We start from the raw sequence: 15,665 nt of genomic DNA, 5'->3' as shown, positions 1-15,665 counted from the left end.
CTGTCTACGATGTTTTTGTAGCCCGCCAGCCCCACCCCTTGAGAAATGAAACATAATATGCCATTTTTGTGCCATATGACACTTGCAGATGGTGGAAATCAGCCATTGAACATCTCTCTAAGAAGCTCTGGCAGTCCACTAGCCCCTTGCTTTTCCACTTGGGACATGGCATCAATAGTCCCATTTTTAGTCCCATTTGGCAGTTGAAGTTGATGAAATTTATAAATAAAACGTAAACATGAGAAATAGCTTTAATGTGAGCTATTAAACATCTGTCTACGATGTTTTTGTATCCCGCTAGCCCCACCCCTTGAGATATGGCACACAATGTGCCATTTTTGTGCCATAAGACACTTGCAGATGGTGGAATTTATAAACAATACGTAGAAGTGAGACACAGCTTTCTAATGAGCCATTAAGCATATCTCTATGATGTTCTGGTAAACAGCTAGCCCTGAAAAAAAATGAAAAAAAGGGAGACAGATCAGTGCTACCCACACAAAAAAGTGATTTTTCTTGTTTTTGAAGGTTTGGGACTGTAATTTCCCTGAATAAGGTTTTCGACTATGCTGATTCCAATGGTTGTTTTTTCGTTTTGATCTGACGCCATTTTCGAGGGGTTTCAGGCTTTTTTTCGAAATAACCATAAATTTCTTTTCCCAATAAACTTTTATTTTTAATACGAACTGAAAAGATAGTTACCATTCCTGAATCAGTGTTACATGGAATTTTTTTTTCAATAGGCACTTTTTTTTTTCTAAACGTGTTTTTTAACTTTAGGTTACTATAGGCCATGGTTCGCTCTTTAATAGGTTGCAGCTGCCGCTGCAACCATGATTGGTCAGATTGCCATAATTAAACATAGAAAGGTAAAAAATGAGTTGATATGATGTATCTTAATAAAACAGAATCGAATTATTCGCACCTCTTACCAGTGTTGCCAGATGGGTTTGTTTTCCATCCTGTGGGCTTGTTTTAGCCGTCAGGGGCGAGTAGAACTTTGGAGTGGGCGTGGGGCTTTAACGTGGGCTTATTTTGATGACTGAAAGTTGGGAACCGTACAAAAATTCCAAATTCACCATGGCTCAGCCTTGGCTATACATCAAAACGACAAGAGCCCTCTTTAACGCATGGAAAGCTATTCTGCATCGCTCTCCGCTTACGGAATTCATTTCCTCTTGGCTCTGCAAGTGCCCTCTGTGTTTAGGTGCAAGCGATGCAAACAGAATAGTGCTAATTTAAGTGAATTTAATTGTCAAGTTTCTTATTCCAATTGCGGCTCAAATTTAGGCAAGACTTGAATTATGTGCAGATTTATGCTTTTTTGAATATATTTGACAGATCTTCGTGAATATGTTTGGCTAATTTTAAAGTGTGGATGTTTTATGCAGGGGCGAATCTCCAGTATTTTTGGGGGGAGGGAGCAAGAGGAGTCCATATTTGGATAGTCAATGGGCATGGGATATATAATAATTTTTTTCTTCACATTATTGGGGGAGGCAACAGCCCCCCTCTTGCCCTCCTTCCCCCAAACAACGCCCCTGGTTTTATGTCCAAACTCTTGATCATTTTTCCTGTGGTTGCCTCTTTTATCAAGGTTCCTTCTCTGTTGTATACGCCTGGGTTTAGAATTTCACAGAGAAAAGAACGAATAGATTAAGTACAACTTATCTTTCTCTTTTAGGACTTAGTTTAACCACAGAGAAACAGAGTTATTATTATAAAAAAAGATTGTAGCTCAAAAACTTTTTTTACGGGCTATATATATTGTAATTAGGACCAAGTAGACTCTGCGTTTTTTTACAGGCTGAAAAGTTTGACATCTAGATCAATATCTAAATTTTACGCTCATTTCTACGGCTGAAAAACCTGTTTAAAAAACGAAAAAAAACCGTTTACTCATTAGCGGAAATTATAATTCTTTATAGTAATACTTTTTAGACAAGTATTTAAAACACTTATCTAGAATAAATAAAAATTGCTTTTAGACAGAAAAATCTCTAGGAAGACGTTAAAAAATTTTACTTTTAATCAAAATTACTAATAGGATGTCACTTGACAATGTTGCTTGCACGTTTTTGCTTCACTAGACTCACCTTTCTTTTTCAGGCATTGCTTTAATCAACGTTATTTTCTAAATAATATGCTGCAACTGTACCAAAAAATTTAATGTGATAATAAACCAAAGATATTTCATGTCTTCGGCTTAAGCCATAGGCCATAGGAATAAGCTATATTAAGTTCTAGAAGCTTCAAACTGTTCGTAGTAACAAAGTATAATTAGGGATCGACTATAATTAAGGATTCGGTTACTCAATAGTAACCGAAACTCTAAAAAACAGAATTTTGATACCATAGATACATCAAAAGAATTAAATTTTTAAGCTGATTTCTAATACATAAGTTTCATTAAGTTTAGTTTTACCCATCAAAAGTTACGATCCTGAAAATATTTGCCTTATTTTAGAAAAAAGTAAGAAACACCCCTAAAAGTCATAGAATCTTGGTGAAAATCACACCAGCAAATTCAGTATCAGAGAACCCTAAAGTAGAGGTTTCAAGTTCCAATCTGCAAAATATGGAATTTTGTATTTTTTGCCAAAAGAAAGATCACGGATGCGTCTATTTTTTTCCAGGGGTGATCGTACCGACCCAGTGGTCCTAAAATATATGGTCCCAAAGTCACCAGATCAATATTTTAAGATAGCCATTTTTGTTCAACATACTCGAAAAATCTAATAACTATGTCTTTGAGGATGACTTAATCCTCCACAGTCCCCGGGGGAAGGGCTGTAAGTTGTGAACTTTGCCCATTGTTTACATATAGTATTGGCTATTGGGAAGTATACAGACGTTTTCAGGGGGATTTTTCTGGTGTGGGGGGGTGGGGGGGGGGGTCGGAGAGAGAAGGTTACCTGGGAGGAACTTTCCATGGGGGAAGGGAATTTTCGATAAAGGGGGTGCCGGATTTCCCAGCATTATTTAAAAAAAGATCCGAAGTTAAATAAAAAAAACTAATTTTTTCAACTGAAAGTAAGGAGCCACATTAAAACTTAAAACGAACAGAAATTATAACGTATATGATGGGATTCGTCCCATCGTCAATACCTTGCTGTTTAAGCTAAAGTATTTTTAATACTTTCATTAGAACTGTTTATTTTAATTAAACCCTTTGTGATTCAAGGGTCTTCTTCTTCTTTTTTCAAAAAACAGCATTGAAAAATTGGAACAAAATTCATTTCAAAAGAATTGGAACAAAATTCAAACTTTAGTGTAAAGAGCTAGGTATTGACAAAGGGGCAAACCCCCTCATATACGTAATAAAAATATACTAATATAGAAGTTTGTTACGTAAAGTAATTCGTAAGTTACGTATATTTATTACTAATAAAAACGTTCGTAAATAAAATTAAAAGTTCTAGTGCACTTTTTAAGTAACCAATGAAACTGGAGGGCAAATTTTCCCCCTCCCCCACTCCTTTTTTCAAAATCGTCCGATCAAAATTTGATAAGGCCATTTAGCCAAAAAAAAGTAAAATTAATCTACAAATTTTATTTTAATTATTCAGGTAAGCTGAGCCAAATTCAAAATCAGCATTAATTCAAAAACGTTCAGAAATTAAATTAAAAAAAAGTAATTTTTAACTGAAAGTAAGGAGCGACATTAAAACTTAAAACAAACCGAAATTATTCCGTATATGAAAGGGGCTGTCCCCTTCTCAACGCTTTGCTTTCTGCGCTAAATTTTTAAACTTTCTCACAGCTCTGATTTTTAAAACAATAAAAAACTTCAGTGTAAAGAGCGGGGCGCTGAGGAGGGTGCATCCCCTTTCATATACGGAATAATTTCTGTTTGTTTTAAATTTTAATGTCGCTCCTTACTTCCAGTTAAAAAAAACTTCTTTTTTTATTTAATTAATAAAAAGAGTTCACTGTTGTTTAACCATTATTACGCATAAACCTGCACCTAAAAACAGATGAAATTTGGCGGATCATGCAAAATTATTATTTTTCCGTGAAAGCGGAGAGGGGTAAACTAAGGGTAAGCAAGCAAGGTAAAAGTAAAGTTAGATTAGGCGCAAATTTTTGTCTAACTTTAGCACGAAAGAACTATTTTAGCACTATTTCATCATGTGTAGCACTTTAGCCTGTGCTATAATTTGTAGCACTTTCGTGATACAATTTTAACTTTTTGTCATGGACGAAGTGATGTAGATTTTTAAATCCACATGCTGAGGAATTGACATAAAGAGTGGACCGTATTTTTCCGTATTTGTTTCGAAACATTTTTGCGAAATTTTGATTTAACCAGGACCACTTCTTTGACGTGTTTTTTGTTTCGAAAAATTGCCGCAAATTTCGAAATAACCAGACACAAAAAAATTAAATCGTTCTAAAACTAATCCAACTACTCTTAGCGGGCCATGCGTGTTGCGACACGCAAATTTTTTTCTTTTTCTTTAGCACCGAAAATTGTTGTGAAACACACAAATTTTGGCAATCTTAGCGCTTTAGGAACTGACCATGATGGCAGTCTTGGTTTTCAATGGCTCGGGTATATTTTGGTGTTTTTAAAAGGGTTTGGTATGTTTTTTGTTTCACCTTCTGGCAACACTGGCTCTTACTGAAGAAATAGAGTCACTTTACATTCAAATTTTTTATTGATAAAGGAAAAGATGGGTTGTGAAGATGAAGTGATCAAGATACAGAAAAAACTTGAAAAGATAATATCTGGATCTGTAAGCTTAATTCTGAGTGACCAGACAATTCCAATTTCCTTAATTTTGAAGGGATGTTTCCGGTTTAATTGACCCACCTCTCCTAATGCCTGAATGTAGGCTTGTCAAGATTAAAGTTTACAATTTGTGGTAATGTCATAGATTATGGGCTACAGTAAATGATTATAGTAACAGATCATTCAGATATCCAAGAAACAAACTGGGGTATTGATTATTCCTAACATCAGCATTGCTGTAAAAGGAGGGCCTTCCCCAAGCACTAATGAAAATTATCTTCCTGGGAAAGTCAGCAGAATATCAGGACTACTCTTGAGGGTCAATATATACCAAATCATATTATTGAATTAGGACTAAAGTGAATACACCATTTGATACCTTTTTTATGCTGATTACTAATATAATACGCATTTCTGGCGTAAATTAATTTCAGCCCCCCCCCCTATATAGCCCACTTCAGGGTGTGGTTAGTTTTAGCCTATATAGGGGGGGGGGGCTGTAATTCATTTCCGATAGAAATTCTTATTATATTCATAAAAAGCATAAAAAAAGGCATCGAAGTGTGTATTAACTTTATTTTAAACTCAATAATATGATTTGGTATATATTGACCCTCTTGAGTTTACACAGAATTGCACACTGAATCCTAATTGAACATTCATTTGTATCAGAAATGAACTTCACGTTCCCCCCCCCCTCCTAAAGTGCAAATATATAGGCTACCCTGAATGGTATAAATTTACAACCAGTCCTGGTCATAAGGAGACATGTTAAGAAATCAGTTCTTACTTCTTAATATACAAAATAATCCAAGTTAACAATTATCCTAGGGAAGCACCTTTATCCTCACTATTGTACAATTTTTTTACAAAATTGTGAAAAATAAACATATTTGACTATATTTATCCATTTTCAAATATTCTATTTATAAAAGTTAAACACTATCACTGCTATCTACCAAGAAGATATTAATAGGCTAATATTAATAAATTTAGGTTAGGTTAGCTAGATGGATCTTGGGCGTTTTTTTTATAAACAATTTTCAAGACTTGGAGAAAAGACATAAATATTGAAAAATTTGATTAAAAAACTGGAAAAACAAGGAAAATAGTGAGGATCTCCCCCTGGAAAATATGTCAACTAGGATGATTTTGTATATTATAAAGTAAGAATTGTTATATTAACATGTCTCCTTATGACCAGGAGTGGTTATAAATTTATACCCACTGAATTGGTATATAAAGGAGTGGGATTAAAGTTTATATCCAGTGCAAATAAATGTTGAATTTGGATTCAGGATGCAATTCTGACTATAGAGATAAGTTTGTTTCTTAGCTATCTGAATAATCTGTTAGTATAAATATTTACTGTGCACTCCAGAGAAGAAAACATGGTAATTGGGCTATTGAGAAGGAATTGTGTCAAACAAACAATTCTTTGGCTAAACTACTTCACAATTTGAAGAACATTTGTAGCTAACAGATTTTGACTGCAGCTGCACTATCCTTTATCCCTGACCCCCCTCCCTCCCACTAGTGTGCAAATATAACCCTAATTGTATATTTCCCTTGCATTATGTCATGCATCTCTCTTGTTTCAACCTGTGTACTTGTAAACTGAATCAGCTGTGATGAAACAGGAACAACAAAAACAAGAGAAACAAAATTACTCTCATTAGACTCCTTGTTTTATGTTTTTTGAATAATATTTACATTTTGACACTGCAACCTTCCCCCTCCCCCTCTTTGTATAGCAAAATTGTATAGTACAGATGCAACATTACAGGGTGTTCATCCCAGTTAGTTTGCAATGTATTAGCAATAGAATATAATGTCTGACCATGGATAGCTATATTTTAACTAAATATTTAGTTTTTATTTTGGTTAAGTTAGGTTACATATTTAATATTTGCTATGCTTAATCTCCACCCCCTAATGTGCAAATTTATAGCCCAAATTTGTTTCTAAACTATTATGTTTTTATCTTACTTACATATATTTCATTACCATTAACCAAACTTTACTTCTTGAGTGTTCCTCATACAATACTTAAGTACTGGAATTGAGTAGTATGTTCAACTTGTCCCTATGCAGTGATAGGATTGTATTTAGATTCGTGTTTTGGAAATACATATTTAATGCTTTCCTTGTATGTCAAATACATATTGAAACATATTTCTTGTTGAGCACTTGAAATACATACTTAAGTACTTTTTTCTTGTATTTGAAATACAAAATACTTTAACAAACACCATCAAATACCACCCTGTCATAGCATAAAAAATTGAATTTGGCCAGTAGATGGCATCTCATTTTGGAACACTTTGTAAGGGATTTCTGCTTGTTATAATATTGAGCAAGTTTGGATCACAATAAAGCATAATGGAAAAAAAAATCAGTTACTACAATTCTTTACAGGAAACATTTTAAAATAAGATAGTCGGTATCCAAAGTACTCTTGTACTTCAAGGTAGTTTAGGATAGCATAAGAACTCTAGGTACAGGCTCTATAAGGATTATTATGCATCAAACAGTTCTTAGTAACCACCTATAAGTAGGGAATTAGAAGCTCTAAAAAAGAAGTTATAATAAGAATTAATCCATCAAGATGATTGGCTTTTGATGCTGGTTCAAAAAATATAAAATTTGTTATGTTTAAGGATCCCCATCAAAAGCTTCAAGCTTGGAAAAATTGGGCTGATTTTCAAAAAAGGAGGAAAGACCTGTAAAAATAATCAAACAGTCCTAATGAAAATCACACCTTCAGATCTAGTATGTCAGAGAGGCATGCAGTAGACTTCAAGTTTTTATCTACAAAACTGTTAAATTTTATATTTTTTCCTAGATGAAAGATTATGTGTTTTTTTCTTTGTGAATTGTTCATATGTGAAGTTCTTCCAGGAGGAATTTTTGTGGGGGAGAATTTTCCACAAGGGTGAGGGGGTTTTTCCAGCATAATTTGAAAAACAATCAAAATTAAAAAGAAAACTAATTTAGCTGATAGTAAGGAGCACCATTAAATCTTAAAACAAACAGTATATGAGAAGGGTTTGTCCATATATGAGGAGGGTTTGACCCCCCTCTACCCCTTGCTCATTACATATCCGTTTTAGCCCTTCAAAAAAGCTTCCTGTTCCAATTAAATGGCCCTTGTATTTCAGCTGTCATTCTTAAAGAATTCCCTTAACTATCTTAATTTGCACTTCCGAGCAAATTAAGATCCATTGTGATCTGTTACTTGTTCCATACTTGATGATGTGAATGATTAAACATCAAATACATCACACTGGTACTTTTCATCATTGGGTACTGAGAATGTTTTATTTGAGAGACTATTCCAGTGGTTTACTACCCAGCAGCAGAAAAACTGTTGTTAATGTTGAGTTTTGACAGATGGTTTGAACAGTTTCTTTGAATGTCCCCTCCTGTCAGTGCCAATATTTTGGGAAATTGGCAAATTAATTGGGGGGCTTCTTGTGAAGTAAGCTTATGTGTCATAAGCATATCAGCTCTTTATTGTTACTAAACCAGTGTAGATAATTTAAACTTCTTTAAACATTCATTATGAGGATTGTCTCTCATCTGATATACTGCCTCTGTGGCTCTCTATTGCGCCCTTTTAAGATGTTGTACATCAGCCCTGTATCCTTGTGATGATGTGCACATCCTAGAATCAAGCACTGTTCTTATAAGGACCTTGGACAAGCTCACAGAAATACGGAAACCTAGTGGATATAGTTTTCTTTAAGAGTGCTAGGACAGAGTTTACTTGAGACACAATCTTCTTTTAGTTTGAATTGAATTTATAGTGGTTGTCAACAATGATTCCAAGATCCCTTTCTTCATCCACACTCTGCAGCTCTTGAATGTTACCTACAGCTGGATTTACCATAATATAGCCTACTTGAAACCTTGATTGGACTTGCCAAAATGAATAACACTACATTTGTCAATATTGAAGTTAATGTGCCATGTTGTTTCCCAGTTTTGAATATGGTCAAGATCTGCTTGTAGTGACTCATAATTGACTGCATCAAACACTTTTGAGTTGTCATCATAGAGAGTTAGATTATTTGTGGTTAATTGAAAAATATCATTTGTATAGATATTGAATAGAGTAGGTCCTAAGACACTACCATGCAGGGCACCACTGGTGACTCTACATCTCTTGGAGAGGATCGATTCTCCTTTATTACTAAAAAGCCTCACTCTCTGTGTTCTATCTGTAAGAAAAGCTGAGATCCAGCCCACAAGGTCTGCATTAATTCCACATGAGATAAGTTTTTTGTTCAAGTGTGGATGTGGAACTTTGTCAAATGCTTTTGTAAAGTCAAGCAACAAGACATCCATGGGTAAGCCTTGATCAATCAGGTCTGTTATAGCATCATAAGTCTCAAGTAAATTTGTTTCTACAGACTTTCCTGGTTGAAAACTATGTTGGATGGGCAATAGTATCCCATTAAGTTTGAGGTGCTTCATGACAGAGTCATTTACCACTCTTTCCAGGATTTTTGTAACAGGAGAAGTTTTACTTCTGGGATGTTAGTTTTCTGTACTGGCTTTATTTCCCTTTTTGAACAAAGGGGTGACAGATGTTTTTTTCCAATCTGTTGGAACTTCCTTGGTAATTAGGGAGGCTTTGAATAATTGGGAGAGTGGCTTGGCAATGTCTTCAGCAACATCTTTTAAAAGATGTGGATGAAACCTATCTGGCCCAATTGATTTATTGGCATTTAGCAATTTAAGTTGGTTGAGGATATTTGAACTATCAATCTCAATGGGCTCCATTGAATTGGGAAAGAAGTCAAACTTTGGTGTAAATAACAACAGGTAAACTAAGGAGCAGCCCCCCTTAAAAAAACAGAATAATTTCTGTTCTTTTTTTAAATTTCAAGTTCATTATTAAAATTTTACCAGTTTCTTAATGCATAAGCTGCTTTCTGTGTTTATTTTGTGAGTTGAAAAGACTGATAGCAGTTTTGCAGTGCTTACTGCATTTCTTTATATCTACATTTTGCTAGTAAAACAATTTCAACCTAAGGTACACTAAGTCCTTGCTTTGTTTACACATTCTGTTTATTAATCATGTTGAAAGCAAAAAAGACAAAGTTCAAACATAATATTTTCAGTATCATAGATCAGGAAACAAGTTGAACAACCTACAAAAATATAGGCCTACCTACTGTCCACTTTATGAAGGAATGTATTTAGTGAAAGTTAGTTCATCTACTTTGAATTTATATCTAGCTATGTAGAAAGTTCTCTCTCATAAGAGGAGAGTTCTCTCTTAGGTGTAGAGACACACCTGCCTATATCTCCTTAGAGAATATCCCTTTCCATGGGAGATTGTCTTCCATACAGAGGAGGCTCCAGTAGTCAAAAACTCTACTCAAACTGATGTAGTAACTTTGACTGTAGGTAATTCTACCAAAATCCTGCAAGTCCTTTTTATATTATTTTTTTCCATGTTTTAGTTATTGTATATTTGGGTATATAAATATGTATTTAAGTATTTAAAAAAAAAATACATGTTTAGTTACATATTTGGAATACTATTTAAATTCATTTACAACTAATTATTTCGTGTTTGTACTTAGTTACTTTTTAAAAGTATTTTACCCATCACTGCCCTTCTGTGGGATGCAAATGTATTTGCAGTGGTTTTGTATTCGGAAAGACCACGGAATGGCATATCAAAGCTCTGAAAGAATTACTGATTGCCTCAAGAAAGTGTTTTCAAGCTCCTGTTTCCACTCTTTCCTTACATAAAACCTTAAAAAATAGCTTTGAAGACAAGTCTGATTTTCTTATCTAACAAAAAAGAATTCTAAATTTTTCATTAAGCTTACATTTCTTTGGCTCTAGTATTTGAAGACCAAATTTCAATGATTTGATTAGGACTTAAACCATATGATATGATACTTATTAACACTAAAAACCTTTCAGGGCCCATATTATGTTTTGTTTTCTGTAAATTTACAACATAATGGATTTTAACTGTATAAATCAGGATATAGTAAAGGTATGGGGCCTGAAACACTTGTCTTAAGTCTCATTTTAGCAGTTGATCTGTTTCTGCAAGTTTTACTTCTTTCTCTTTTTTATTTAATGGTTTTGACTTTAGGTTTAGATTGATTTCCAGTCCACTAAAGATTAATAATTTTTGTCCCAGAGTAGATGTCATCAGTGAGCAGCCTGCCAGTAAGAGTAACCCCAAAAATTACCTATAATTTTATCAGTAACTGATGATAAGATTCAAAAAATATGCTGGTAGTAAAATGGTATTTTTTTGGTAACACAAATATTATTTTAATTGATTTTTTTTTTGTCAGAAAAATTCATTTTATAAGAAATGACCACAAACTGAAGTTAAATCCAGTATAAGTTTTGAACACTAGCCTGCAAAAAAAGTATTTTCAGATAAAAGCCAAAGTCAGGCTTTTTAATCAACCATATCATACTTTTAAATGGAGCTAATATTTCATTTACTTTCGTGTTCTGGGCTCAAAAGGCCATTTTCTGAAAACAAAGAGGCAAAGGATTTTTTTTTTTCAACCTTACTCTGCAAGAGATTGATCTTATGAGTTGTATTGGGTATCTTTACAGCTTTGCTACATCAATGGTAGTGACATTGTTGATGTTAGAGATCTAAATGAGCTTATGTCTAATATTTGTCTTTGAATAAAGAACGTTTGTATTAGTAAAATGTACTATCCAAGTAAAACCTACAGTACCAGTTATTTTTTTGAATTTCAAAAGTTATAAGATAATGTCTAGTTTTAAAGCTCTCTTTTGGAGTTGTTTTTCTATTTTTGTTTTGGGAGAGGCTGTTTGGAGCAGTCTCTGTGAATTTCAGTAGTCCCCTTTATGCAGGTAAGCTTATCATCCTACCTTTGGCTGAGTCTTGTTGGTTGGAAAATCATGCATTACCATAATCAGTAGAAATTGAAAATTGTTTCAAGAGTTGGCAAAAAGAATTGGAAAGGAGTTTTGTCTATCAAGGAAAATGGTATACAGCGGTTTTTACCTTTGTTAAAGAGCTATTGAGATGCAAACATGATTTTAGGACAACTTTCCTCTCAAGTTTTTAAAAATATCCAATAATTTTCCAGATTTTTTTTTTAAGCCTGCTAGATAGTTTAATCTTGAAGTAAAGCAAGATTGTTTTAGCTCTAAAAATAAACTTCTAATGGGTTGCATAAGTCACAATTTTAATGAACATGGAATTTTTTTGTGATATTTTTTGATTGTTTAATTTGCAGGAATCTGTGTACAGATGAAGCTTGGACCAAAAAAATAAGTTGAAATAAGTTTAGTTTTGATCAAACCCATAGTTAGGGGTAATCTCAACCAGCCCTAAGTGTCTAAAGTTGTGTCTTTTGGGTGTCTGGACACTATGTGACCTTTGTTGTATGGAGGGGGAAGGGAATATCTAAGCTATTGCCATCAGGGCATTCACCAGAAGGTGTTGTTTGATCTTCATGAAACTTGGTGGGGAGTAAGAACTAAACTTCTAGTTCTGCATATTGGGGATCAGGTCCAGCCTTTCTAAGGGCAAGAATGAAAAGGGGCTATTGAATTAAAATTTTGGCAAACCATTTAGGGCTAAACAGAAAGCAGGTCGTCCTCGTCTGGGGTGGGAGGACGTCATAAAGAAAGATTTAAAGGAAATAGGAACTTCATGCGCGGGTGTAAAAAGGGAGGCTTTGAATAGATTGGGATGGAGGAGGAGCATGCATAGCTGTGTTGGCCTCAGGTGGCTTGGTGCTGCGGTGAGTTGTTAGTAGTAGTAGTATTGAATTATAGGTATCAGGATATCTGGCAAAAGTGATTATCTGATCTCCAAAAACTGTGTTAGTCATAAGATTAAGTGTCTTAATTTGGATTTTTGGGGTTTATGTACCCAATGTCACATATGTAGGGAGAGAGGTCTTTAAATGTTTGTCCTTACATCTACTATTGTGGGGGTTCTCAGATCTCACCCAAATTTTGCAGGAAATTAATACTTCCGTTTTGCCTTTTGTGGGACCTGTACCTAACCTGGTGTTTAGAGGAGTAGTAAGGAGGTGGCAAACCCTTGTCACTGTGACATTTACCACATATGAATGCCAAATTAAAATATGAGTGGTTCAGAAGCTCAAGATAGTGTCCTATGTGTTGGTTTTGGGGATCCATAGTTGAATCTATCCCTTATTATTACAAGGCAGTGGGGGTACAATCTTTAAACTAGCATTAACTAAATTGGGCTATTGGTTTTCAATGCAATATGGTGAAGAGTACGAACTGATTTCTTCTATGATTTGCCTAGTTGTAACTCAACTATAGGTAGATGGAGTCCCCAGATTATAGTCACCAGGACATATGCCAGAATAGGTTTTTTCAGTATCAATCAAACTTGTTGAGAGGTAACAGTTTATGTCCTAGTTTTGGTTCTTGTGGGTTTTGGTGAGGGGTTCTCACATTTGTTTCTATATTGGAATGACCCACCAACAATTAGGAGAAAGGGTTATTGGAACTTAAACCTTCAATCAACAAAGTCATAAAGTTACACCAAAGGCCAGACAATTTTGACTTTGCCTCGGCCTAGCATGTCTATGAAATGACAACCGCGTAACGCCCACGGTCTGTTTAAGTGTACTTAGATTGGTTTTAATATAGTTTTTTTTTAAATCTTTTTTAATGTAAAAGAATAAAAAAAATTATCTCGAGTTGACCAGAGACCTGAATGGTAAAATGCACATGCACAACCCATGTTTAAGTGTATTTGGATTATGGTCATGCATAAGAAATGTTCTAACAAATATTTTGATATATGTTCTAACAAATATTTTGATATATGTTCTAACAAATATTTTGATATAGGTAATTGTGTAATTGTGAGCACAGTGGTGACTGACTCTTCTTCTGCTTAACATCCTGTCACTTCCTGTATGATTTCTGCCTGATTCCTACAATTTCTTCCTAACTGCCTGAGATTCAAGTAGCTTCCTTGCAACACCATGTTCCTTTCTTTTATTATCCAGAGATTTTGAGTAGAATATATTATGCTGATTCCAAATATATAAAATGCGTTAAGTTTAGTGTTACCCATGAAGGGCTACGAGGCTAAGAAAATTTACCTAATTTACCTACTCCTCTCTATTTTCGCTAGATGTTAGATCCATTTTGGATTCATGAATAGTCTCCTCCTCGTTCTTTTCGGCAGCTGGTACATTCTGTTCGATAGTATGAGATATCCGCTCCTCTTCATTTTCACTAGAAGTTAGATCCCAGAATTATTTAAAGAAACGATACGAAATTGAATTAAAAAACAAGTCTTTTAAACTGAAAGTAGGGAGTACGGTAACATCATAACTTAAAACGAATAGAAACTATTATGTATATAAGGGGGATTGCCCCCTCCTTTGTTGTTTTTTTAGTATTTCCTTGATCTTTTTTTTTTCTCTGATCAATATCATCCTTTCAAAGAAATTGATAATCAAAATTCTCCTATTCAGTCCATAAGACTATGCTGCTAGAATCGTTGCAAAGCAATGCAACACCTGAAAGAATCACACTACCTCGTCCCTTATGCAGGGGCGTCCTGAGGCTCATTTTATTGGGGGGGGGGGGTGATCTTCGTAAAATTTTACCGAATCACTACCTAATTTATGCCGAATTTTCTGCAGAAATATAGAATTTTGCTAAATTTCCGCTTGTTTTGCAAAATTTCTGCAAAAATAACCCAACTGGATCGACAATAACCTTCAGATTCGCCACACCATAAAATAATGTCACTGAAAATTGTACACCGGTATAGAGAACAAGTAAAGCATGTCGGGTGCAAACTTGTCCCCAGTTGCCAAAAGGAGATTGAAGGCGTCTTTCAAAAACAGATCCCAGTTTGTCTCCACTGTCCATTCTATCGTCACTGTTAAAATTCAACTGAATAGAGAGTACAAGGTTAACCCTTTTGTGGGGCTCTATGACACCAGATTGACTATTCCAGGACTTTGATTCATCATCTGTCAGCCCAGAATGTGAAGTTCCAATTCCAAACACTCAAACATTGCTAAATTTCAGCTTATTTTGCAAAATTTCTGCAAAAAATTTTCGCCTTTGGGGAAAATTTTACCAAATGCCAAAAAAGTTGGGGGGGGGCCTCTCTGCCCCCCCCCCTCGGGACGCCCCTGCCCGTATGAACTGTTTTAATTTGTGTGATGTAATTATTTTGAATTTACTGAATTAATGAATAAATTCATTTCCCTGTTTTGTGTCAGAGATAGTGATATTCAGTTTAAATGAAACTTACATAAACAGAGAGTGTGAATATCGTTTTTCGATTCAATGGAGAAGAATTCAATTTTTTAAATTTAGGAATAGCATCCCCCTAAAATATTCTAGCGTACCTGCTCGGAAAACGCTAAACATTAATTCAACAGAATTATCATTTGATTAGTTTGGCCACTAGGGAAGTTCCATGTGGTGCCACCTCCTTTGATTGACAAACTTGACAAAAGGGAAGTAAAATTTCACTGTCTTTTCAGTCAGACCACCGATAATCGACAACTTTCGATGATAACTAGTTACATGGGAGAATTCACTAATGGGACCTTTGTTTTTGAGATGGTAAGCAGATGCTGAGGCTTGCAAAATTATTTTTTAGGTACCACATTGCATTAGAGGTGTCACTCCTTTGATACATTTAATAAATAATCAATTTCTGTTTACTTTTTCTTCCTTGGGGTTAATACAACAAGGATAGGCATGAACCATTTTTAATTTTAGGCTTGATCTAATTTTAGTTTTTTTCTGCTTGAGAATTGAAATGTTGGACTGGCATTTAAATGTTTGACAAAAATTGACTGTTAAATCAAAATGTTGGATTAGCAGCAGTTTACTGCAATAACTTTTTAATGACGTCTTTATTGTAGAATTTGAGTGGACGAGG

The 15,665-nt window shown here is 34.6% G+C and overlaps 1 protein-coding gene across 1 annotated transcript in view; it reads left to right on the top strand.

Moving 5' to 3' along the window:
* Positions 1 to 4,614: 4,614 nt before the first annotated feature.
* LOC148945637 (transcription elongation factor S-II-like) overlaps positions 4,615 to 15,665 on the top strand; it is a gene marked incomplete at its 3' end in the record, with an annotated part of 45,648 nt that continues 34,597 nt past the window's right edge. The window contains exon 1 of the mRNA XM_089097734.1: positions 4,615 to 4,739. Coding sequence (XP_088953860.1) covers positions 4,677 to 4,739 — 63 coding nt within the window. The remainder of the gene's footprint in view (positions 4,740 to 15,665) is intronic.

The sequence above is a fragment of the Artemia sp. Qi Xiang Cuo genome, chromosome 12, assembly GCF_049724085.1.
Source record: "Artemia sp. Qi Xiang Cuo chromosome 12, ASM4972408v1, whole genome shotgun sequence".
Classification (NCBI taxonomy): Eukaryota; Metazoa; Arthropoda; class Branchiopoda; order Anostraca; family Artemiidae; genus Artemia; species Artemia sp. Qi Xiang Cuo.
Note: the sequence above shows the minus strand (reverse complement) of the source record. Positions and strands in the feature narration are given on the sequence as shown.